Source organism: Oncorhynchus mykiss, chromosome 1 (genome assembly GCF_013265735.2).
Source record: "Oncorhynchus mykiss isolate Arlee chromosome 1, USDA_OmykA_1.1, whole genome shotgun sequence".
Classification (NCBI taxonomy): Eukaryota; Metazoa; Chordata; class Actinopteri; order Salmoniformes; family Salmonidae; genus Oncorhynchus; species Oncorhynchus mykiss.
Window position 1 is genome coordinate 78,533,688 of NC_048565.1, and position 24,721 is coordinate 78,558,408.

The 24,721-nt window shown below is 41.8% G+C and overlaps 1 protein-coding gene across 2 annotated transcripts in view; it reads left to right on the forward strand.

Moving 5' to 3' along the window:
• The first annotated feature begins 7,905 nt into the window (after positions 1–7,905).
• LOC110530007 (GDNF family receptor alpha-1) overlaps positions 7,906–24,721 on the forward strand; it is an 83,763-nt gene continuing 66,947 nt past the window's right edge. The window contains exons 1-3 of one of the 2 annotated variants that reach the window (XM_036986123.1): positions 7,906–8,905; positions 9,589–9,891; positions 10,554–10,637. In XM_036986123.1, coding sequence (XP_036842018.1) covers positions 8,866–8,905; positions 9,589–9,891; positions 10,554–10,637 — 427 coding nt within the window. In that variant the 5' untranslated portion in view covers positions 7,906–8,865. The remainder of the gene's footprint in view (positions 8,906–9,588; positions 9,892–10,553; positions 10,638–24,721) is intronic. The other variant, XM_021612760.2, reaches the window with a different exon arrangement.

Consider the following 24,721-nt stretch of genomic DNA (forward strand, 5'->3'; position numbering starts at 1 on the left):
CCCTGATTGAGAACCATACCCGGCCAAAACATAGAAACCTAAAACATAGAAATAAAGAACATAGAACGCCCACCCAAATCACACCCTGACCAACCCAAATAGAGACATAAAAAGGCTCTCTAAGGTCAGGGCGTGACAGCGCAGTTGATTACCTTAAGCAAGTGCTGTCTGTGAGGGGCTTCTGGGTGACCATCAGACTCTCTGCACTTAAGGACTCGGTCATTGATTTAGCCTCACTCAGCTGGCTCTCCAGGTCTGAAATGAACAACTCTTAATGTAAACATTACCTCCACATACCATTCTGTTTTTCTCTAAAGAAAATGACACTAGGGGATGGATTCAGTTTAGTCTGCACGTTTTACTGTACGCTGTCTTTAGGATTGTTTGTTTTATCTGGTGGCGAGCATTCAAACATCTGCCTGACAACAGAGCTGGATCAAATCTACCTTTCATAATATGTTCCAGTCCTTGTAGCTCCAAATGGAGACCTCTCTTTTCTTCTTGCATAGACTTCATCTGAGTATTCTTCCGGCCCATGGAATCCATCTCTAAGACAGGATGGAAAAAACAGTATAAGGGGTTGGTCAGAACAGGGCATGGTTAGTGTAGCATCAGGTTATATAATGTAAATATATTATCCATTAATAAACTAGCAATACCCAATGAATATAAAATGACCCTACTTCACATGTTAATATAAACAGTGGCTTCTCTACCTTTGTTTAAAGAGCTAACCTCCTCCCCCAAGTTACATATCTCAGATTGGGTTTGGCTCTCAAACACAGTCTCCCTGTTATTCAAAAGGCTAAAGTCGCTGTTGAAAGTCATGATTTCTTTCATGAATTTCTCCTGTTCCTCCTTCGACGACTTCTTTATTTTCTCCTTCAAACATATGAGCACAGAAAAAATAGGTAAATAGATTAATGTAGCCTAGATCTATTGATTAACGATGTACTGTCATGTGGTATTTGTTTAACGTTTGAGTGTGCTTGAATGCCCTTGACAAGAATCACTCACCAAGTGTTTCCTGAGATCCCTCTGCTGTCTCAGAAGCTCCCCTGCCTGCTTTTCAACTTGTACTTGATGCTTTTTCATTAGGTCATACTGCAGCTTTGTCTCTGATAGATGCTGAGCCTGGAAGGACACACTTTTAGCAGTTCCATAAAACATAACAAAAACAATATTTTTGTTAGCCTGTCCCATTCCATGAAGTTTGATACTTGATTGAACAGATAATATACTGAAATCAAGGGAAAATACAGTGCCTTGCGAAAGTATTCGGCCCCCTTGAACTTTGCGAAAATTTCAGTCTCTCGATGTGCAAAACTGATAGAGACATACCCCAAGCGACTTACAGCTGTAATCGCAGCAAAAGGTGGCGCTACAAAGTATTAACTTAAGGGGGCTGAATAATTTTGCACGCCCAATTTTTCAGTTTTTGATTTGTTAAAAAAGTTTGAAATATCCAATAAATGTCGTTCCACTTCATGATTGTGTCCCACTTGTTGTTGATTCTTCACAAAAAAATATACTTTTATATCTTTGTTTGAAGCCTGGAATGTGGCAAAAGGTCGCAAAGTTCAAGGGGGCCGAATACTTTCGCAAGGCACTGTATGTTCTCATTTTAGTAGCTATACTATAGGCACACTTTATTGCCTAGCCTCAACATTCCCCTCACAATATTTATATATATATTTTTTATAAGCCATTCAGACCAAAAAAAGGCAAATGGTACCATTAAGGTAATTACATACTACCTGGCTTCAAATGATATAAGCAATTGTGAAGGTTAATTGTGCTAGTGGAAAGCATTGAAAATTACCGTCTAAAATGCATGGCATTCAGGACAATTGGTTACTATGAGTGTTAAAGTTCAAAAATAAAACAGTAACCTTTGTGTCCTAAATTTAATGAAGGGAACAGTTAAAGAGAGCTTAAAAGTAAACTGTCTGGCTGAAGACAAATTTATGATTGAGCAAGCCAAGTGTCATAGACTATGGAACAACAAACACAAAGTTTGAGCTGTTTCATAAAGATAGTGTGCTTAAACCACTTAGTGTGCTTAAAACACTTTATCAAACGTGTATATGTATGCTATTAACCTACAACGGCTCAATTTAGCATAATCTTAAATATCAGTAAAATAGATGGAACATATTGGCTGAATGTATATGTGATATTCAGCAGCAGCCTATAGTTCAAAGGTTATTGCATCTCATCTCAATGAATGACTCTTTTGATTTGACCCCTGTAATTGGCAATCTTGTTATGTTCCTTTTTGACATGTACAGGAAGTGCTCAACAATATTATGAAAAGTTAATGAATCTATCTTCCACACATAATTCATTTCAAGCATGTTAAAACGTTGCTTGCTATAATGCTAATGTTATCCTGCGGAAACTAGGAATTGATTTTGTAGTGCCACTTGCAATTGATCCACAGTCTCTGATGAGGCCTCTAATAGATTAAGGGTTTTAATCATACAATTAATCACCTCTTTAATGTGTCTCAATATGTATCAATATACTGCACTTAATCTGTCAACACACTCTCTCGGGACTAATTAATGTAGCTATTTGACTGTACATTCACTGTACTACTCTGTAGCCTACATTCACTGTTCAATGAAGTGTCTGTTCTTATCTCTGTCACTTCAACAATATTGTGTCAGACCATGCTTTGAGGTTCTCTCTCACACACATAGGTAATGATAACAGCAGATTCACCTGTTCATCAAGTTCCTTGGAGAGACATTCTGATTTTGCTGTCAATGACTTGACCCTGTCTTGACATCTTGCAATGGCAGCCTTGACTGACAGAACATTGAATAAGGAAACACAACAGTGACCTTCATGACAAACACAACCAGTCACATTCTTTCCCCCAATTCCTGCAAAAGTCAATTGAAAACGAAAAGTAGTATAATTTAGCTAACATTGTGTCATTAACAGCTAGCTTGATATTAGAAAGGAAATTATGGTTGGCAGCTCACCCTCTTGAGATTGTCGCGTTTTCTCCGATATTTGCTGTTCAGTTAGAAGAATTTGTTGAAACAGAGTATCCAAACTCATATCTTTATCGGATAAATATGCTATCTAGCTGTATTAACTTTTTAATTGTTTATTAAATATGACACCAGGACAGCAGTAAAACATACAAGTGTGTTGAGATTCCAGTCGAATTCCCGCCAACAAATGTGCACGTGTTCTATAGCGCGCATATAGTCCTATTCTAGGGTGCGCGAGCCTATTTGTAGGCATGAGAGGTCAGTTTACTTTTACCAGAAAACCTACTAATATCGTGTAACATTTCAAATGGTCCTCACCCAAGCGGATGTGTTTCTTAAACCCACAGAAATATGTTGAACCTGGGTGTAGCCTAGGGGGCTATTCATTGTAGCCTACCACAATGAATACATTATGTAGGCCTAAACATACTGAGAAATGTACCAGTGCAGCCATTCTCTCAAGATCGCTTTCATTCATCACAGTTCTGCTTCAATGAACTATTAGTTCTGCCATCCACAGTATTGTTTGACGTTTGTAAGCACAGTTGGCAATCAATAGCTTTAATTCAGTGTAATTTGCTCCTTCAAGATTTGTCACATGGGCCTATAGAGGCTAATTCTTTACTTTACCCAATTTTCTCCTGAGCACTGCTAGAAAGAATGGTTTGAGCCAGTGCCATGAAGAACATTAAAGTGTGAATGCCTGCCTCCTTATATGACCAGGACTATATCATTCTGACATTCATTTGCTAAATTAATAGTAAATATTGATTGAGGCTTTTCATAAATCCCAGATTGATGTTGCTCACCTTCATGAGGTTGGCAACCTTCCCTTTGAAATTAAAATAGCCAAGTTACCAAATTATATAGGTTTTCCAGACAATTAACTAACACTATATTTTTCCCTCTCAACATGCTTGTAATTTGGTCAAGGAGGATACATATGTTATTTTATTTGAACAAACTATCATTTGAAAGCTCCCTTTGAAAAAACCAATTAATTGTAAACTTCATTTACTTTTGGGCCGAGCCTATGCGGTTTTGCAATTTAGGACTAGGCCTATTTGTGTTCCCCTTATACATTCACTGAATTTATGTTGCTATTGTCCAGTATAATTACCCTAAACTGTAAAAAAGACCAGTAAAAGATGTAAAAAAAAAATCCTGTTGTCTTTACCGTGACTTACTGACAGTGAGTCACTGTAAAAATGTACATTATGTTCCAAAGAAAAATTTGGTTTAACAGTACCCTACTGTAAACTTTACAGTAATGTACTTTTAAACCAAGTTTATTTGGAATATTTACTTTTTTTACTATAGTTACTATAAAAACAACAGGATATTTTTACATAATTTTCTGGGCTACCTAATAAACTCAGCAAAAAAAGAAATGTCCCTTTTTCAGGACCCTGTCTTTCAAAGATAATTCGTAAAAATATAAATAACTTCACAGATCTTCATTGTAAACGGGTTTAAACACTGTTTCCCATGCCTGTTCAATGAACAAAATACAATTAATGAACATGCACCTGTGGAATGGTCATTAAGACACTACTTACAGATGGTAGGCAATTAAGGTCACGGTTATGAAAATGTAGGACACTAAAGAGGCCTTTCTACTGACTGGACAGAATGCACAGCTGATCGTCCTCGCAGTGGCAGACCACTTGTAACAACACCTGCACAGGATCGGTACATCCAAACATCACACCTGCGGGACAGGTACAGGTACAGGATGGCAACAACAACTGCCCGAGTTACACCAGGTACGCACAATCCCTCCATCAGTGCTCAGACTGTCCGCAATAGGCTGAGACAGGCTTGACTGAGGGCTTGTAGGCCTGTTGTAAGGCAGGTCCTCACCAGACATCACCGGCAAAAACATTGCCCTGGACCCGACAGAACAAACCCTGGACCCGACAGAACTGGCAAAAAGTGCTCTTCACTGACGAGTCGCAGTTTTGTCTCACCAGGGGTGAGGTGGTCAGATTTGCGTTTATCGTCAGAGGAATGAGCGTTACACTGAGGCCTGTACTCTAGAGTGGGATCGATTTGGAGGTGGAGGGTTTGTCATGGTCTGGGGCGGTGTGTCACAGCAACATTGGAGAGAGCTTGTAGTCATTGCAGGCAATCTCAACGCTGTTATTTACAGGTAGACATCCTCCTCCCTCATGTGGTACACTTCCTGCAGGCTCATCCTGACATGACCCTCCAGAATGACAATGCCACCAGCCATACTGCTCGTTCTGTACGTGATTTCCTGCAAACAGGAATGTCAGTGTTCTGCCATGGCCAGCGAAGAGCTCGGATCTCAATCCCATTGAGCACGTCTGGGACCTGTTGGATCGGAGGGTGAGGGCTAGGGCCATTCCCCCCAGAAATGTCCGGGAACTTGCAGGTGCCTTGGTGGATGAGAGGGGTAACATTTCACAGCAATAACTGGCCAATCTGGTGCAGTCCATGAGGAGGAGATGCAATGCAGTACTTAATGCATCTGGTGGCCACACCAGATACTGACTGTTACTTTTGATTTTGACCCCCCCCTTTCTTCAGGGACACATTGTTCCATTTCTGTTAGTCACATGTCTATGGAACTTGTTCAGTTTATGTCTCAGTTATTGAATCTTGTTGTGTTCATACAAATGTTTACACATGTTAAGTTTGCTGAAAATAAACACAGTTGACAGTGAGAGGACGTTTCTTTTTTTGCTGAGTTTACAAGGTAGGCCTAGACACACTTAGCTGGCTTCTGTGTCTGTTAAATCATCATCTAAGCCTACTCTCGGACAAGCATTTGGTTTATGGAATTTTTTTCAGCAGATAACATGGTTGGTTAATAGTTATGCATTATGCAGTCCTTAAACTTATTTTATTAGGCTTACTTAATTCAGAAATGTTACTCGCCAGCTCATTCATGTGCTTCATTGTTTGCAGTCCGGCCGACATGCATTTCCTGTTCCTAGGAGTAGACGGCACACCTGATTGGTGCCAATTCATGCCCCGTTTCGAGGAGCCAAATTTGCCTCATGGGTTTAGTTTCTCCCCATTTGTTATTTTGAGATTACATAAATATATAGTCTTTGTGTCATTTGAGTTTATAAGGCCATTTTGTTCTATGGTGATTCATTTATTAATGTTATTTCACAGATGTAGGCTGAGAGGTTGATGTGCCTAATGTTACCTCTCTAGAGTAGTGAGTTGGTATGACCCAATCCAGTAGGGCTGTCAACAGGTATGTTGTCTTTTTCAGACTTTCAGTTGGGCGTGTTCCCCTGCTCAAACGTTGAATGCATTAACCAATGGTTGCGTGCAACGTCATTGACTGTGTCATCGACTGACAGATTGCTAGATTGTGGTTAGCTGATGTAAAATATCTATCCAGAAATTGTCAAATCTGGCAGGTGTCAACAACGCCTGGGCAGAGGAATGCGCCCATTGACTTCTGATAGTCGCCTGCCTGTCTGGCAGCCATAATGTTTAACGACATGCTTGTTGCGAGGCCTTAAGTGCAGCTTTATGGTTAAAAGCTGTAGTTCACAGTAAAAGTGTTTGCAAAGACAGTTTATTCTACATCCTTTCCATTTTTTTTTTGGATCCCTTTTGTTGGCACATTAATTGGGGAGAATGGGCTCGTGGTAATGGCTGGAGCGGAATTAATACAATGGTATCAAACACATGGTTTGATACCATTCCATTTGCTCCATTTCAGAGTTTATTATGAGCCATCCTCCCATCAGCAGCCTACATTGCTTTGTAGGCCTATATATTTTAAAGATAGTGGATAAATCATGATAGTTCACTCAGGCCGTTTATTGTTGGAAAAATTATCAGTTTCGGTTTGCTTAACGGGGTAGCCCATAGACACCAATGTGATAGCATCTGGGTCTGGTCTGCTTAGTTCATTGACTTCAATTGTACCATAAATAATTAGTGGGTGAGATGTCTCGCTTCCTTTTCCGTGTCTGACGCAAAGCTTGCGTTCCCCTGCTTAGATGTTGCATGCATCAACCAATGGTTGCATGCCACGTCATTGACTGTGCAGCTGGGCACCAGATTGCTATAATATGTGGTATCATGTAAAATACCTATCCAGGTGTTGTAAGATCTGACATGCGTCAGCAACGTCTGAGCAGGGGAACACACCTTAGTCTTCTCTTTCACACTATCTGTAAAAATGTAAATAGCCCTGCTCTCTCAGCTTCCCATTTGTGTATTAAAGGATTTAGTCCAGTTGATGTGGTGGAGTGGAGGGGAACATTCATTCATTGTTGATTGTTTCGGTCAACAGTCGATTGGGTTTAACCATAGAAAATTCCTTTAAAATTCCTTTAAATTCTTTCTGTATTTAGCCTAGTGAATGACTGAAAACGAATCAATAGGGCATGTATTACATCTCACTTAATAGGATGTGTATCTGTGTTATTATATGGTCAATGTTAAAAGTGTAGGCCTAATATAGAAAAGTATGTAAAATGAACCAAATAGGCCTAATGAAATATGTTAAAATGTTCATTATCATAAACCACTCAATTTTTGTGATTTGTATAGCCTCCAATTAATTCAGATAGTTTCATATTACATTCGCCACGTCTAGGCTATAGTGATTGCTTTATTTTGCCTATAATCAGATGCATGTTGAAGCTTTTTTAAACCAACAGATGGCGATATTCACCCATGTTCACGTTTTATAGTCGATGTCAAGAGTGGCTAGAAGGAGCGCACTGCTGGCTCTACACTCTCAGCTCTGGTACTGTATGGTACTGTATGGTTTGCACCACAATCAGCAGCACACATCAGATAGACAATTTAGGCTCCGTCTCCTTTTTCATTACACGCTCCAAATGGGTGGCGAAAGCGCATCCTGAGCATAGCAAACACTAAGTCAGCATTAATACGCGACGATCTGAAAATGTTTTTCAATGTGAAAAAGGAACAATGACAGGTTTCCGTCGAATTGGTGGGATAGCGTCGCACGTCAACACAGATTTCAATCGATAGTGTACTTGTAGGCTACAGCATATTATCTGTGCGCATGGGGTTGTCTCTCGCTCAAATTTGAGTGTGCTGTTTTGAACGGCCATAGCAGCTTTGGTTTTGACTAAGGTATTGGGGATAGTCACATAACACGTTGTTTAACCTCTACATGTTGTGAACTCTCTGTAACCCCATGAATAACAGAATATTGTAAATTATAATGGTGTAGCCTTGTCCTAGGGAATGAATCAAGACACTATAATATTTTGATACAATTTAATACAGAATCAACAATCAAAACGTTTGCAAATAGTGTCATACCATATGTTTTCACAAATAAGATATTGCGTATGTATTTAGCCTCACATCGACACTGTATTCCAGAAATAAAATGTGTCTGAAAGTTTGAATTGATCTACTTGTCATCCCCGAAATCCACGTTGAAACGCAGAAGTTCCACTGCCTTGCCGCTGCTGCCGGATTGGGGTTACTGCACTATTGAGCAGTGGGCTACAGCATCCTCGCGCGCTAAGACACACGCGGACATCCTACGAGCTGGAGTTCCGAGAGCACTCACCGGTTCGTTTTGTCTCTTTGTGATCTCTCATCCAAGTCTTTTATTTAGTTTTTAAACGGAAAGGAAATCATTCTGTGGTTGACGGTATCGGTTGTCTGTCGCAAAACATTGGAGTACTTTTGGGTCGGAATGTTTTACGCATGAAGTCAGCTGGATGTGTTCTGTAGCCTATGTCGGACATCATCCACCCGATATTTTCAATGGATTTGAATAGAGTGGAAATGCCTTGGGAATAAAATCACAAAGTTTTTTTCTATATGTTCTATAAATTCCATTGTAACAAGGCATCACACGGATACAAACGCAATGATTTTCATCACACTTTATGTCGTGCTGCCTCTTTTAGGTAAGTTTTAGTTTCTCAAGGCCTATTACTTATGAATATGACTAATATATGCTATACATGCCTAGTATGTGCATTTTTAAATGAACAATAATAAGAAATCAGAGGGCAGCTGAGATGAGTACATAGGAAACCTATAGTGATCTTTGTGGAGAGAGATGAGCCACCATAATGCGGACCATGCCCATTGACTACCAAAAAATCAAATACGAGCTCATGTAGCCTAATCGAAGTGAACTGAGTTCTAATTCTGTAATATACACAACTAAACACAGTGGCAATTCATTATCCGTCTCTCATGTATAGCCTATATACACTACTATAGCCTGCATTGAAAAATAAAAAGCATAACATGTATTACCCATTTCACATTTAATAACTTTACTTGTTTGTCCTCAGCTGATTTTGTAAATATTTCACAAATGTATAGGGTATGCGATGCATTGATCACTATGTCAGTGACGAGTAGCCTATATGAGATGTTTGTGTTGTTGTTATTGTCACGGAGTTGCGCACTAAAATACGCTCAGTACAGCGTTAATACAGTATGTTAATCTGTAAAGAAGCTTTCATTTGGATTAATCTCTGAATGTGTATTGTGACTAAATCCCGTATAGCCTACAATATTTAACATTTAAACGACAGAAACATTATTAGTATTATCACTATTTATTCTCCCCAAACAGATGTATTGTATGCCCAGGAGAATGTCCTTTCTGGTCCCAACCGCCTCGACTGTGTCAAGGCGAGTGAGCAGTGTATGAAGGAGCAAGGATGCAGCACCAAGTATCGGACAATGAGACAGTGCGTTGCTGGGGGGAAGGAGAGAAACTTTAGCATGGTAGCCGGACTGGAGGCGCAGGACGAATGTCGGAGCGCCATGGATGCGCTCAAGCAGAGCCCCCTGTATAACTGCAGATGTAAAAGGGGTATGAAGAAAGAGAAGAACTGCCTTCGCATCTATTGGGGAATCTACCAGACTTTGCAGGGTATGCACTTTGGCATCATTGCAGTTGGCTACAACACAGCAATCACACATTGTCAGAAGTCAATCTGATGTTAATCAATGGTTTAAAAAAAAACATTTCCCAGACCTGCTATATGAGTAATGTATTAACGGACCATGTAAACCGCTAAAGCAATACCGTTTCAGGGAGAAAACAACACATTATTGGGTGCGTAACTTTCCCGCCCGTGCGTAATGGGAAAGGAGTGGGGTAATGACCTTAAACAAATCTCTTAGAATTAATCGAGTGTAAAGCCCTTTGGCACTCGTCATCTTGCAGTAGATCGTACACAAAAATTGTACTGCCTAATGCCAGTGGCCAGTGGGGCAGTAGGGGTTCTCAGTTGCTGACCAATATGCCTAATCAACCGTAGCCTAACGAGTAGTAGGGCGTCATGGAAATTGACTGACCTAGATACCCATCTCATGTGTATGCGCATGTGAAGAAATGGCAAGCCATGGTAGCTTACAAACATTTAGTGAAAACAATAACCCACGTGCATGCTCTTTAAATAACATCTCTATATCTTTATGAATGTGTGTATGTATGTATGTCTGTCTAGCTGGTTGTCTGCAACATGTACATGCCTATTAACACTACAAGAGTATGTTAAAAATCACATTGTATTTCAATATTCCTTTCAGGGAACGATTTCCTCGAGGACTCTCCTTATGAGACCATGAATAGCAGGCTGTCTGACATATTCCGACTGGCCCCCATTATTTCAGGTAAGGGCATGGATTTATTAAGAGTTTACTATGGTGCAACTTATTTAAAAGTTCACGAACGGACACTTGGCTTCTTTGTGAAAGTATACAAATGAAATGCTGGCTGTGCATGTTCTTAGTGAAATTGTGTTTCGATTTTTTTTTACAATCCTCACACTTTCCCTCTTTTGCCCCAATGAAATGCATGCCCATTGTTAGTGAATTTGCACGGGGAGCTATAGTTCTGAGTGTTCACTGAGAGCTCAACACGGAGTGTGGTGGTGTGGAGTTGTAAAAATGTAAAAATGCGTCAGGTTGTAGCATAGTTTATCGAGCTTTGTTTAAATTTTACATTGAATTGTGATGGTCATATCAAATCGATCATGAATGCAGGGAGGGGGTATCACATAGGACACCGTTACACGCATTGGTGGAGTGAGTTTATGTTAAATTATGAGCTGCCTCTAGATGGCAATATTTTCCCTTGTTCACGATCGCACAGGTGCTTTCCATGGAATCTATAGCGGCCTTTGACTTTACCTTGGTCTTGTTGTGAGAAACTACAATCCGGTGCTGGTGAGGTGCCATGTTGTGTGGCTGGTGATGGAGAATAAGAGAGCTTGAGATGAGTTTAATAAGCACATAGAAATGTAACACAGAGATTTGGCTCTATTTAGATTTGCAATCGGATTGTGAATATGAAGGGGAGCTAATCTTTTCATACATTTCCTGTCCTAATTGAAATGGCCAAGACTGTAACACTGAGCAAAAGTATTGTTCTTCCCTGCAAAAGGAATCACCTGTTATTATGTCACTTGTGGACATACTTGTGTAAATAATATAGTAGGCCTACATTTCTCAATTACACTAACCTGACCAAAGGTATTAATTTGTATTTATTTTACCTTTATTTAACTAGGCAAGTCAGTTAAGAACAAATTCTTATTTTCAATGAAGGCCAAGGAACAGTGGGTTAACTGCCTGTTCAGGGGCAGAACGACGTCTGCGTTCCAATTAATCCAAAAGGTTTTTGATGGGGTTGAGGTCCGGGCTCTTTGCAGGCCAGTCAAGTTCTTCCACATCGATTTTGACAAACCATTTCTGTATGGACCTCGCTTTGTGCACAGGGGCATTGTCATGCTGAAACAGGAAAGGGCCTTACCCAACTGTTGCCACAAATTTGGAAGCACAGAGTTGTCTAGAATGTCATTGTATACTGTAGCGTTAAGATTTCCCTTCACTGGAACTAAGGGGCCTAGCCTGAACCATGACAAACAGCCCCGACCATTATTCCTCCTCCACAAAACTGTACAGTTGCGCTATGCATTCAGGCAGGTAGCGTTCTCCTGGCCTCTGCCACATCCAGAGTCGTCCGTCAGACTGCCAGATGGTTTAGTGTGATTCATCACTCCAGAGAACGTGTTTCCACTGCTCCAGAGTCCAATGGCGGCGAGATTTACACCATTCCAGCCAAAGTTTGGCATTGCGCATTGGTGAACTTAGGCTTGTGTGGGCTGCTCGGCCATGGAAACCCATTTCCCTAAGCTCCCGATGCACAGTTCTTGTGACGTTACTTGCTGACGTTACTTCCAGGGGCAGTTTTGAACTCGGTAGTGAACTCGGTGGTCCCGTTCTGTGAGCTTGTGTGGCCTACCACTTCGTGGCTGAGCTGTTGTTGCTCCTAGACATTTCCACTTCACAATAACAGCAGTTAAAGTTGACCAAGGCAGCTCAAGCAGGGCAGAAATTTGACAAACTGACTTGTTGCAAAGGTGGCATCCTATGACAGTGCCATGTTGAAAGTCACTGAGCTCACTGGCCATTCTACTGCCAGTGTTTGTCTTGGAGATTACATGGCTGTGTGCTCGATTTGATTTTATACCTGTCAGCAACGGGTGTGGCTAAAATAGCCAAATCCACTATTGGCCATGTAGTGTATATAACCTGGAAGCATAGACAATTATGGTTGTTCCTTTAGTTAATTATTTTGTGTATATTGATCGCTAAACTGACAAAATCAAGGGGCAATTTCGTTAAATCATCAATGGCGATAGAGAGACATAAACTGCAGCAACATGATGTGTCCTTGGGCAAAGACCCAAATAATGTTTCTAGGACAAATACTCTAATTTCAGAAAAGTGGAAATTACACATCAGTCATTATAGATGCCTGTCAGAATACAGCCAAACATCAAAGCTACATTTCTAGCTTCTTAGGAGCATAGTTCATATCAAGGCAAATAACAGCCCCAGACATTTCCCCTCTGAGCTACCAGAACAGAAAGATTTATAGGAAAGCGCTCAGCATTTGAAGGTGCTCCTTATTCCCCTTTGAAAAGCTCTTTATGTTGATTGACGGTTGCACATTTCTCTCTTAGCTACGTGTCCCACAGATCATCCGTACTTGCTTATCATGGGGAATTTATGGGCCAGGCAGGGTGAGAGGGACACCTTATGGGTGAGAGGGGTGACAGGACGGGTGTCAGGGAGGTTTAGGTCAACACAGTGCTTCCCACAGGCCCTACTTCCAGGCAACCCTATAAAATGGCTATCTCCGTAAGGCTGAGAGGACTCATAGATCAGCTAACTGATTCATAGTGGGGAACAAAGGGAGGCATTGTGAGATGTAATTAATCTGTAATAGGCCCCTGCTTTGGCCCTGAGCCTCATAATCTCCAGTGACACTCTGGTTATTCTCCTCAGACCCTTCCTGATTATAGTGAGGTTTATTCCTGATCTTTCCTACACACTGACCCCCAGGTCCCACTGTCCCCATTCCCACCTCCACTCTGGGTACTGTAGGCCTCTGATGGACTGAACCAGACATAAAGCTGGAACAATATCAGTGAAGCTTATACTGTAGGGTACACAGCTGCCTTAAAGCACGCTGGCTGTCCTTTGTTAAGTCACATGAGAATAGAATAGAGTAGCATTAGAACAGCAGCTCAAATGTGTGTAGAGGATGTGGAAAGCCCAGAGCGTGATTGCATGGACACACACACATTTGCCCATGCATACACACACACATACTTGCGCAGAGCGCGGACCTGTGCGTACTGACAGTCACACACACCCTATCAATGATTTTTAATGGAAGAGCTACACAGGTAAGCAGGCAGGAGCCATCCAGGGCAGTCAATAGCTCAGGAATAAGGCTATATTCCATAATGTCTGGGACAGGGCCAAAGACTCATGCTGCACACAAGTACACAGACACACAGACACACACAAATATACACACACACATATACACACACACATATACACACACACACACACACACACACACACACACACACACACACACACACACACACACACACACACACACACACACACACACACACACACACACACACACACACACACACACACAGGCACACGCGCACACACACACACACACACACACACACACACACACACACACACACACACACACACACACATTCACTGAGTGTACAAAACATGACATAGACTGACCAGATGAATCCAGGTGAAACCTATGATCCCTCATTGATTTCACTTGTTAAATCCACTTCAATCAGTGTAGATCAAGGGGAGGAGACAGGTTGTGTAGGTGTGCCATTCAGAGGGTGAATGGGCAAGACAAAATATTTAAGAGCTTTTGAACGGAGTATGGTGGTAGGTGCCAGGTGCACCGGTTTGAGTGTGTCAAGAACTGCAACGCTACTGGGTTTTTCACACTCAACAGTTTCCCGTGTGTATCAAGAATGGTCCACCACCTAAAGGACATCCAGCCAATTTGACACAACTGAGGGAAGCATTGGAGTCAACATGGGTCAACATCCCTGTGGAATGCTTTCGCCTCCTTGTAGAGTCCATGCCCAGACAAATTGAGGCTGTTCTGAGGGTAAATGCGTGTGCAACTCAAAATTAGGAAGGTGTTCCTCATGTTTTATACACTCAGTGTACATCCAGTTCTAAGTTAATTACATTATTTTCTAATATTTTCTCCAGGCAGGTAGAATGCTTTTAGCCTTATGTTGAGTCAGGGTGAGTCACTTCCCACTGGGCAAAAACTGGTTGAATCAACGTTGTTGTCACGTCATTTCAAGCAAAAAATCAATGTGATGACTCTGAATTAATGTGGAAAACTGATTGGATTTGCAAAAAGTCATCAACGTTAGGGACTTTCTTTTTTCACCCAACTTTTAAACTTAATCCAATGACATGGTGAAATCTTTTTTAATTTAATGTTGAATTCACGTAAATTGACAACTCAACCAAATGTAAATCAAAACTAAACATTGAAATGATGTCTGTTCCCAGTAAGTCAGTCTCTTAAAACCTTCTAAATATAATAGCAAAATGTAGATTTCTGCCTAAATAGACATACCCTAAAGTAACTGTTACTCATGTGTAATTACATGACTCTATATTTGGAAAGAAAACATCTGGTAGAAGTTACATAGTTCAGAATACACAAGCACACACAAAATAACCTTTTTTTGTTTTTTTATGTTAAAAGTCATCTTTCATTGACAAGCTATAAGTGAATGATTGATACCCAGAGCTGGAAACAAATCAGATGGCTTCTACAATATTTGAACAATATCCTAAAAAAAAAATGGGATTGATAGACCTAACAACTAGAAATGAGCAGATGTTTTAGTAAGTGGTGTCAGGTGTGGTCACGGGATGTTTCCAAGTGTCCCTGAACATCTCCAAAGTAGCTTATGTCTGTAAATTAGATCATTCCAGTGCTATTACATATTTGCAATCCCTAAATGCTATTTGTTCAATATAAAAACACAATTTCTACCATTTCAACCTCTCCAAAGTACCTGAAATTTTAGTCTAGGCATATCCACTGTATTGATCCCACATACAAATTACATCTTTACAAAAACAGTGTAAAAGCAACAGGTATACATAAAAAATATATAAAAATGTCTTATCAAACACCAACTTGGTTACACACGTGTCATCCACTAAAAAAGGTGTAAAAATAGAAAAAAGCTGAACTATTTACAAATTGCATTTGTGTTTGTTTTACATCCCAGGTGTAGATGATTGGATTTCACTATCACCATAGCTTGTGCATATCGTGATAGTCTTTGAAGCAGTCCCTCTCTGCCAGGAAACAAAAAGCAAATTAGCATTTTGGACAGAAGATCTGGCATTTCCCCCTTTTCCCTCGTGTTTTGTGCAATGCTTGCAGTTCTTCCTTTTGTCTTTTGGCATATGTGTTGGATAGTGGCGCTCACCTTGAGTGGGGGGTCTTGTGATGGTTGTGAGGTTGCTTTGGGCCCCCAATTCAGCCATTTCCAACACCAGCTGCTCTCTGAAGGCCAACTGGGAGAGAGGGGTTTGACCTTTTGCTTTGGCCATCTGCTTGTGGAGAATGAAAGCATTTACTGTAGCAATGTCCACAAAGTGGTAAAAAAAAGAGTCTTATACCACTTCCTGGTCTGGTGGAGGACCTGGTAGTAGCCTATCTGAGCATCGGATAGGTCGACACCCCCCATGTTGGCGTTGTAGTCCTTCACAGAAACGGGGACATTGTTCCTTTTTCACCCTCCTTGAGACATGGTCGTTATTGAATGCTTTATGCTGTGTGGTGAGCATGGTTACTTTCCTAGTGTCCTTCCATTTCACAAAAAGCAGCTTGTTAGTCCTGATCAAACCTATGGTCCCCCACTCCGCTGTCTTTACCCTGTTGTTTACCTTAATCTTCGGGAAACCAATTCTGTTAGGAGGAATGGTGCCACAAGCCCCAATTTTATTTTTCAAGAGGTCTATGAAAAGTGGATATCGAACCATCAGACAGGGTGATTGACATAGCAGTGGGGGGTGAAGACCTTGACTGGCGGGTGCGCTTGCTGGGGAGGGGTGGCTCCCAAACGTCATCATCCAAATCCTCTGCATCTTCCACTCTGTAGTGAATAAAATACAGGGATATGTTGTTATAAGACACACAGAATTTCAGTTGACTAAATTTACAAAACAACATTAATGTAAAGTAAAAACACCAAGCCTAAACTTTATCTGTACAGTGACTCACATAGAAGGTGTCAAGCACACACACAATGCAAAAAGTAACACTTTGGAGACAAAGGCAGAGGTCAGAACCACAAATTAAGAATGGCCATAAGAGTTCAGTGGTCTCTCCAAAGTTACAAGGATGAAACTTAGAACAGCAAACAGTGAACTAATATGAAACATAGACAATAACTACTTTGGAATTATATAACATTAAAATGACTTGTTACATAGGTCTATGTAAATTAAATCAAAATCCTCGTAGTCCAAATCGCTCCCCTAATCCGAGTCTGACCAGTATTTTATTCAAAGTTTCTATGTCGATATACTTATTCATAGCTGTCGGTATACTTATTCATAGCTGTCTTCTTTTTAGCTTCCTGTTCGATATTCTTAGTTTTGACCTTTATTTCCCCCCGTGAGAAGCCATATTTTATGCTGAAGCTATGAAATTAAAGCGATTAAATCTGTTTACAATGTAGTAGCGTGCTTGGTGCGTCTCGTCTCTGAGCCAGTTAGCAATAGTTCGCATTATGCATAAAAGGTTCTAGGCCTTGCTTTGTCTCACCCAGGTCAACTACATATCCCTGGAAAGCTTATCTCATTGGCTACAAGACTGTCATGGTGCCATAGTAGCCAATACCCTGTGTAAGCAGGCAAAATCATATTTTTAATGCGCAGCGATATAGTCACTCGGTAGACATTCAATGTTGCCATTAAGTCATACATCATCAGATACCATTGGCAATAGGCTCATTTCATACTCGCCATGTAGCTTTAGCTCAAACACAGACCAAATCGAAGTTAACCTAGTAAGATGTTTCCTGTTTGGTGTTAACGTTGTGTAAAATAAATATTTAGACTCTCTGGGCTGGTGATCAGTAACGGTAGGTCACAGGCAGACAAATAAGACATCCTCATGATCTGTGGAGTCCCAGCTTTTGGTGTGTATCAATGTGTTCCGTGTTTATTTCATTTATGTTTCACAACGCTAACCAGAATGTAGCTAGCAGCCATCTTGAAATTAGGTCATCGGCTCGGCCTGTCCTTATACATTTGTTTCCCCATATATTGTAGTAGGTCACACCAAAGATTTTAAGGCACAGATCAATAGCCAAGATACTCAGATTTCCGCAGACACCCTGCTTTTGCAGATAGGAGCTACCGTTCTCATTTCAGACTGAATTGAATAAAAAAACATCTAATAGGGTCCCCAAATATGGGGACTTTACATTCAAGAGGTTAATGTGGTGGAAGTTGCCACATGAGAAACTTAATCTGAAGAACAGAACAATCACATTTTTGATTTGATTTCGATTTTCCATTTCAGTCACATTGACAAAAAATGTTTTAATAACATCTCGACACACAAATGAATAAAATCAGCAGATAGCGAATTGGGCCTTTTTTGATGCAACACTAATTTACCACATCAGTGACCACATCATGCTTTGAGGCTGTAGCTGAGTTATGTGTTTCTTCTTCTTCTTCTTCTTCTTCTAATACAAGGGGTGCAGCTTGTTTCTTTCCCCTCCATTTCCTTACAGAAATCCCAAGTCTCTCTCAGGGAGAACTACCTGTATTGATGTCTGTGTTTCTACTCGATTAAATGGATCATTAAATGCTTCTGGGCTTCCGGTGTCTGCAGAGCTCATTGCTTCTTATTAGCAAGAAGTGCCATGCTGTTGTCTGTGTGCCAGGTTAGGGTATCGGTAAAACATACTTAGTTTGGAGTGGTTCATGGGTAAAGGGTCACGAAAGCCACTACTGCTTTCATAAGACAGACAAGGTAGGTCATTTCAATAAAGGGAAATGGTTAACTCACACAGAGAGGTGGAATGCTCATGGATGAAGTACCAGACCATTGAATTTGTTTTGTACACTCATTTGTGTATGTTGGCATGTTTGCATGTGTGTATGAGTATATGTGTGTATGGGTGTATGGGTGTATGTGTGTATGTGTGTATGGGTGTATATGTGTATGTGTGTATGGGTGTATGTGTGTATGTGTGTATGTGTGTATGTGTGTATGTGTGTATGTGTGTATGTGTGTATGGGTGTATGTGTGTATGGGTGTATGTGTGTATGGGTGTATGTGTGTATGTGTGTATGGGTGTATGTGTATATGTGTGTATGTGTGTATGTGTGTATGGGTGTATGTGTGTATGTGTCTATGTGTGTATGGGTGTATGTGTGTATGGGTGTATGTGTGTATGGGTGATGAGCGAAAAAGCAAACAAGGAATAGAGAGAGAGCATTCAATGAAATGGTTCCTTTTCCGCCCACCAGTTTGCCATCGTGTGATGCACTGATCCATAGAGAAGGCAGTAAGAACCAATTTCTCACAGATTCAAGTGGACTTCCATTATTCCCAGGCCATTTGCCCCTGCCCAAGAGGCAAGCAGTGGAGTAAATGGATGAATACACAGCAGAGTTACATATGAACATATTCAGGAACACTCACTGGTCTGGAGCCTTTCATACTGACCTATGTGCATACTTTTCTTTTCCTCGATCTTGAGACCTAGAATAACTAAAGGTTTGTTTGCTATATGCGTGGCATAACATTGGAGTTTGACTCGTGAAAGTGTAAACTCATTGGAGGTTGACTCGTGGAAGTGTACTGTAGCTTTAAACTGAAGAAAACTCAAATATGTTATTAAATGGTCTGGCTTATCGCCATGGAGATATAGCTACGGTACAATCACTCTGTTTGTAGATAAAGCCCCTTTAAATGTCAGACTATTGTCATTTAATGTTCAGTGCGCCAATGAGAAAAATGAAACCGGGGGAAAAATGTGACACAAAATGGAATAGTGAGTCTGCTGTGCAGGCGAGACTAGCTGGACTGAAATTGCCTAATGATGAGGTAGTGGTGAAAAAAGGATAAGGACATCAACAAATCTGTGAAGTACTACTACGAATGAAGATGAGTTTCTATATCAATCCATTATTTTCTGAGACCTGTAGATGACCTTTCCCTGTTAAGTTTTGTGGTCTGAGCTGATGTTGTATCAGGATGATGATTATGAGCTCAGCACATGAACACACAACTTGGCATTTCAATTATTTTAATTGAAGGGTGGCTGTATTTGGGATAAAAGACGATTCTGACATTGTCTCCTAATTTCCTTGTCCTTCTTCTCCCTACTTTTTCCTCTTTCCATGTTTTCTTTTCCTTCAGCATAAATCGTTAGAAACGGTGCTAAAGAAAATACTACAAGTGTCATTCGCTGCCCAGAAGCAATATTTTGTCTCATTCTGTCAAACTGGAGCCAATCCTGTGCTCTCTCTCTCTCTCTCTGAAGTCCTCGACCTTGAGCTGTGTATGTGTGAAAACATCAGTAGTAGTCCCAACCTTGCAAACAGACCACACAACACCTTAAATCCCCGTACTGGCACGATGCTGAGAGCCTGTCAACACAGCTCACTACTGTTGGAATGCCACTCTAATAATGAACTCAGATCCCAGCGGTGTATGAGAACAGACTGCTGCTAGGGGTTCTTACAGAGTGAGAGGAGGGAGAACCCACTGGGCACACACTGGTTAAATCAATTTTGTTTCCAAATAATTTCAATAAATTAATTAGAACCAACTTGGAATAGACGTTTAAATGACGTCTGTGCCCAGTGGGAGGAATGGGAAAGAGAATAGCATATGTTGGTTGGACCCGGGAGTACCTCTGCTCTTAATGGGGCTCCCAAGTGGCGCAGTGGTCTAAGGCACTGCATCTCAGTGCTTGAGGCGTCACTACAAACACCCTGGTTTGAATCCAGGCTGTATCCCAACCGGCTGTGATTGGGAGTCCCATATGGTGGTGCACAATTGACCCAGCGTCGTCAGTGTAGGCCATCATTTTAAATAAGAATTTGTTGTTAACTGACTTGCCTAGTTAAATTATTATATATATATTTTAAATGGTGTGGTTGGACCCGCAAGTAGCTCTGCTCTTAATGGTGTGGTTGGACCCGGGAGTACCTCTGCTCTTAATGGTGTGGTTGGACCCGGGAGTAGCTCTGCTCTTGATGGTGTGGTTGGACCCGAGTAGCTCTGCTCTTGATGGTGTGGTTGGACCCGAGTAGCTCTGCATTTAATAGTGTGGTTGGACCCGGGAGTAGCTCTGCATTTAATAGTGCGTTGGTAGAAGTATTTTGACAGTTTCAACCCTGGTTTCCAACAACCAACCAAAACCCTTCTCAATGGTATTTCTTTGGTGTTGGACTCTCTGTACTTTCCCCAACTTAAAATGTTTGTGTGAGATAAAGAGAATTGAAAAGGAGACGTGTTTGAAAACCATCTGCAGCATTTCCATATCAATATTCCATGTGCCAGCTGACAAACAAATGTCATTAAAATGGCTACTTTGATAAAGCAACTCCCTTTGCCACTGTCTGGTTGTTTGTGTCAAGATGTGTCAATCACAGGCCAAGCCCGGGCCTCTGAAGTCTGGGTACAGCGGTGCTCTGTCTGTCAGAGTTGTGGCCTCAGCCTCCTTAGTGAGCATTGACTGAGATAGCGGTTCTATGTTAACGTTCCCTTACTCCCTCCTTCCAATTTTACAAGGTTATTCTGTTACACTAAAGACTTCCAAATCCTCCTAGAGTGTTTGCTGTCGAAGGGAGACATCGCATCTGAAAGCGAATCAATAGCCAGCCATGTTAAAATAGAAACTTGAGGCTGTGCGTACAAGAAACTATTGATTTGTCTTTTCGCCCTAGCTCTTCCGTTGGACTGGATAAAATTATAATCCCTCTGTTGCAGGGTGCACAATGCACATCGTTCTGGAGAATTGAGGAGTATCCACTGGGTTGTCTTGACTCCTCCATTCTTATCGGCCATATCAGAAAATGTAGAGCAGGGATCATCAACTTGATTCAGCCGCAGGTACATTTTTTGATGAGCGGATGGTCGGCGGGCGGAAACAAAATTAATTATAATTTGTAGACTGCAAATTGACCGCAAGAATCCGTTGACCGTTGCATCTGAACTCCTAGAGTGGCTGGCTAATGATTCTCCTTTTCTTTTTCAAGTGTTCTACTCCGCTAGCCAGCACCTCGCCTAAACAGGTGTTCTACTCCGCTAGCCAGCACCTCGCCTAACCAGGTGTTCTACTCCGCTAGCCAGCACCTCGCCTAACCAGGTGTTCTACTCCGCTAGCCAGCACCTCGCCTAACCAGGTGTTCTACTCCGCTAGCCAGCACCTCGCCTAACCAGGTGTTCTACCCCGCTAGCCAGCACCTCGCCTAAACAGGTGTTCTACTCCGCTAGCCAGCACCTCGCCTAACCAGGTGTTCTACTCCGCTAGCCAGCACCTCGCCTAAACAGGTGTTCTACTCCGCTAGCCAGCACCTCGCCTAACCAGGTGTTCTACTCCTCTAGCCAGCACCTCGCCTAAACACGTGTTCTACTCCGCTAGCCAGCACCTCGCCTAAACACGTGTTCTACTCGGCTAGCCAGCACCTCGCCTAAACAGGTGTTCTACTCCGCTAGCCAGCACCTCGCCTAACCAGGTGTTCTACTCCGCTAGCCAGCACCTCGCCTAAACAGGTGTTCTACTCCGCTAGCCAGCACCTCGCCTAAACAGGTGTTCTACTCCGCTAGCCAGCACCTCGCCTAAACAGGTGTTCTACTCCGCTAGCCAGCACCTCGCCTAAACAGGTGTTCTACTCCGCTAGCCAGCACCTCGCCTAAACAGGTGTTCTACTCCACTAGCCAGCACCTCGCCTAAACAGGTGTTCTACTCCGCTAGCCAGCACCTCGCCTAAACAGGTGTTCTACTCCGCTAGCCAGCACCTCGCCTAAACAGGTGTTCTACTCCGCTAGCCAGCACCTCGCCTAAACAGGTGTTCTACTCCGCTAGCCAGCACCTCGCCTAACCAGGTGTTCTACTCCGCTAGCCAGCACCTCGCCTAAACAGGTGTTCTACTCCGCTAGCCAGCACCTCGCCTAAACAGGTGTTCTACTCCACTAGCCAGCACCTCGCCTAAACAGGTGTTCTACTCCGCTAGCCAGCACCTCGCCTAAACAGGTGTTCTACTCCGCTAGCCAACACCTCGCCTAAACAGGTGTTCTACTCCACTAGCCAGCACCTCGCCTAAACAGGTGTTCTACTCCGCTAGCCAGCACCTCGCCTAAACAGGTGTTCTACTCCGCTAGCCAGCACCTCGCCTAAACAGGTGTTCTACTCCGCTAGCCAGCACCTCGCCTAAACAGGTGTTCTACTCCGCTAGCCAGCACCTCGCCTAAACAGGTGTTCTACTCCGCTAGCCAGCACCTCGCCTAAACAGGTGTTCTACTCCGCTAGCCAGCACCTCGCCTAAACAGGTGTTCTACTCCGCTAGCCAGCACCTCGCCTAACCAGGTGTGCATTTTTCCGCCTCCAGATTATAATGTTTGACTAAAACATAATCAATTCAAACCTTGCTTACATTTGTTCATGATTACGTGTCTCTCTATTATGTGTGGGAACAGGTTTCTTATATTAAAATCACTTGGAGCTTATTTCCTTGTGTTTTTACAGTCTTCTATGTCCAACAATGAAAAGAAAAAAATGTTTAAAAAAGCTTCTTTTTGATTTTGTTGCTCAGAAAACTTTCCAAATGAAACCAGTTGGGGAACCCTGATGTGGAGATTGATTATATATATATATATATATATATATATATATATATATATATATATATATATATATATATATTTCATTTTTCATTTAGCGGAGGCTCTTATCCAGTGCAACTTACAGTTTTCTCAGTTATGGTAAAAAGCCAGTGCTAGTAGGAAAAAGTAAAGTGCGAGTGTTAGTTCACGAAAGGCAAGATTCAAGATTAGATCCCGATGAAGGTTTTAAATATGTTTTTTATACCGAAGCTTTACATAGCTTCCAGGATGTCTTTTGTTGTCTGTCCGTCTGACTTTCATCCAAATGTCTATAGCTGTCCCTCCAAATCACACGGAGGATTTAGCCACAGGTCGTAGGGTCTTTAGCTGCTAAATGCGCATACCGTTCCAGACATTACTCTCACAGCTGCACCCTAATGGCAGAATAATGCCAACAGCAGCATCAGGTTCCAGCCTTGTCCCTCCGTCTAGCTCTATGCGGCCAAAAAATAATTGAGTTAAAGGTGACCAGAATGGAGTCCTGAGAGTTTTCTGATTGGATACAAAGTGGGAGAGTGATTCATCATAGTTAATTGACGCTCCTGACAGCTCGATTCACCAGGGGCATCACATGTGCCAGCTACCTCTAATGCTTTTCTGCCCAGATGCATGCACATTTGCATAATTACCTATACAGCAAACAGTGAGGTGTCAGTCTAAAGTCGGATAAATGTTGTGAGTAACCACGTTTGATCAAATTGTCACTTGCGTCATACACCCCCCCCCCCCCCCCCCCCCCCACCACCACCACCACCACCATTTAAAAAATATTAATTGGTACAATACAGTTAGTGATGAATTGGTTGGGATTCAATTGATCATTATGCAAGAGCATACATACTGCCAGGCTCAGAGATGTTAGCCTTGGGTGGAGCGACAGTCCTAAGCCCTCAAATGAAGTGAGAGAATATAGATGTTAATCCTTTTTAAAGGCTGCAGCTGTTTTGTTTTCCAGCCGAGAAGGAGGTAATGGTCTGTTTTTGTGTGTCTGTGACTCTTCTAATCATGGCTGGAAATGCTAGTAGTCCTCTGATTATACAAGACAATGTGCTGCAGCTCTTGTCTCGAGAGAACAAACCCCCCCCCCCCCCCCCCCCCCCCAACACTTTTAATCACATTTTCACTCTGTAAACTTCCTGGAAAACAGACGACCATGAAAAGATGCATATCTCCAGTATCCAGCTGTTTTTGGATTTGCGACATTCTTGATCTCAAGCATGTTAAATGAGGGCATTGATACTAGATTTGCATCTGTGCTGTGTACCACTAATATACAAACATCTTCAGATGTTCCATTTGGGTATAGTTTGTGTAAGTCCATCAGTTGAACGTACAGTATACTTACCAAATATTTGTGTGTACATTTTTGTTTACATTAAAATACCTATCACATTACACATTTAGTAATGACAGGATGCATTTGATACTTCACCCACAGTAAAAC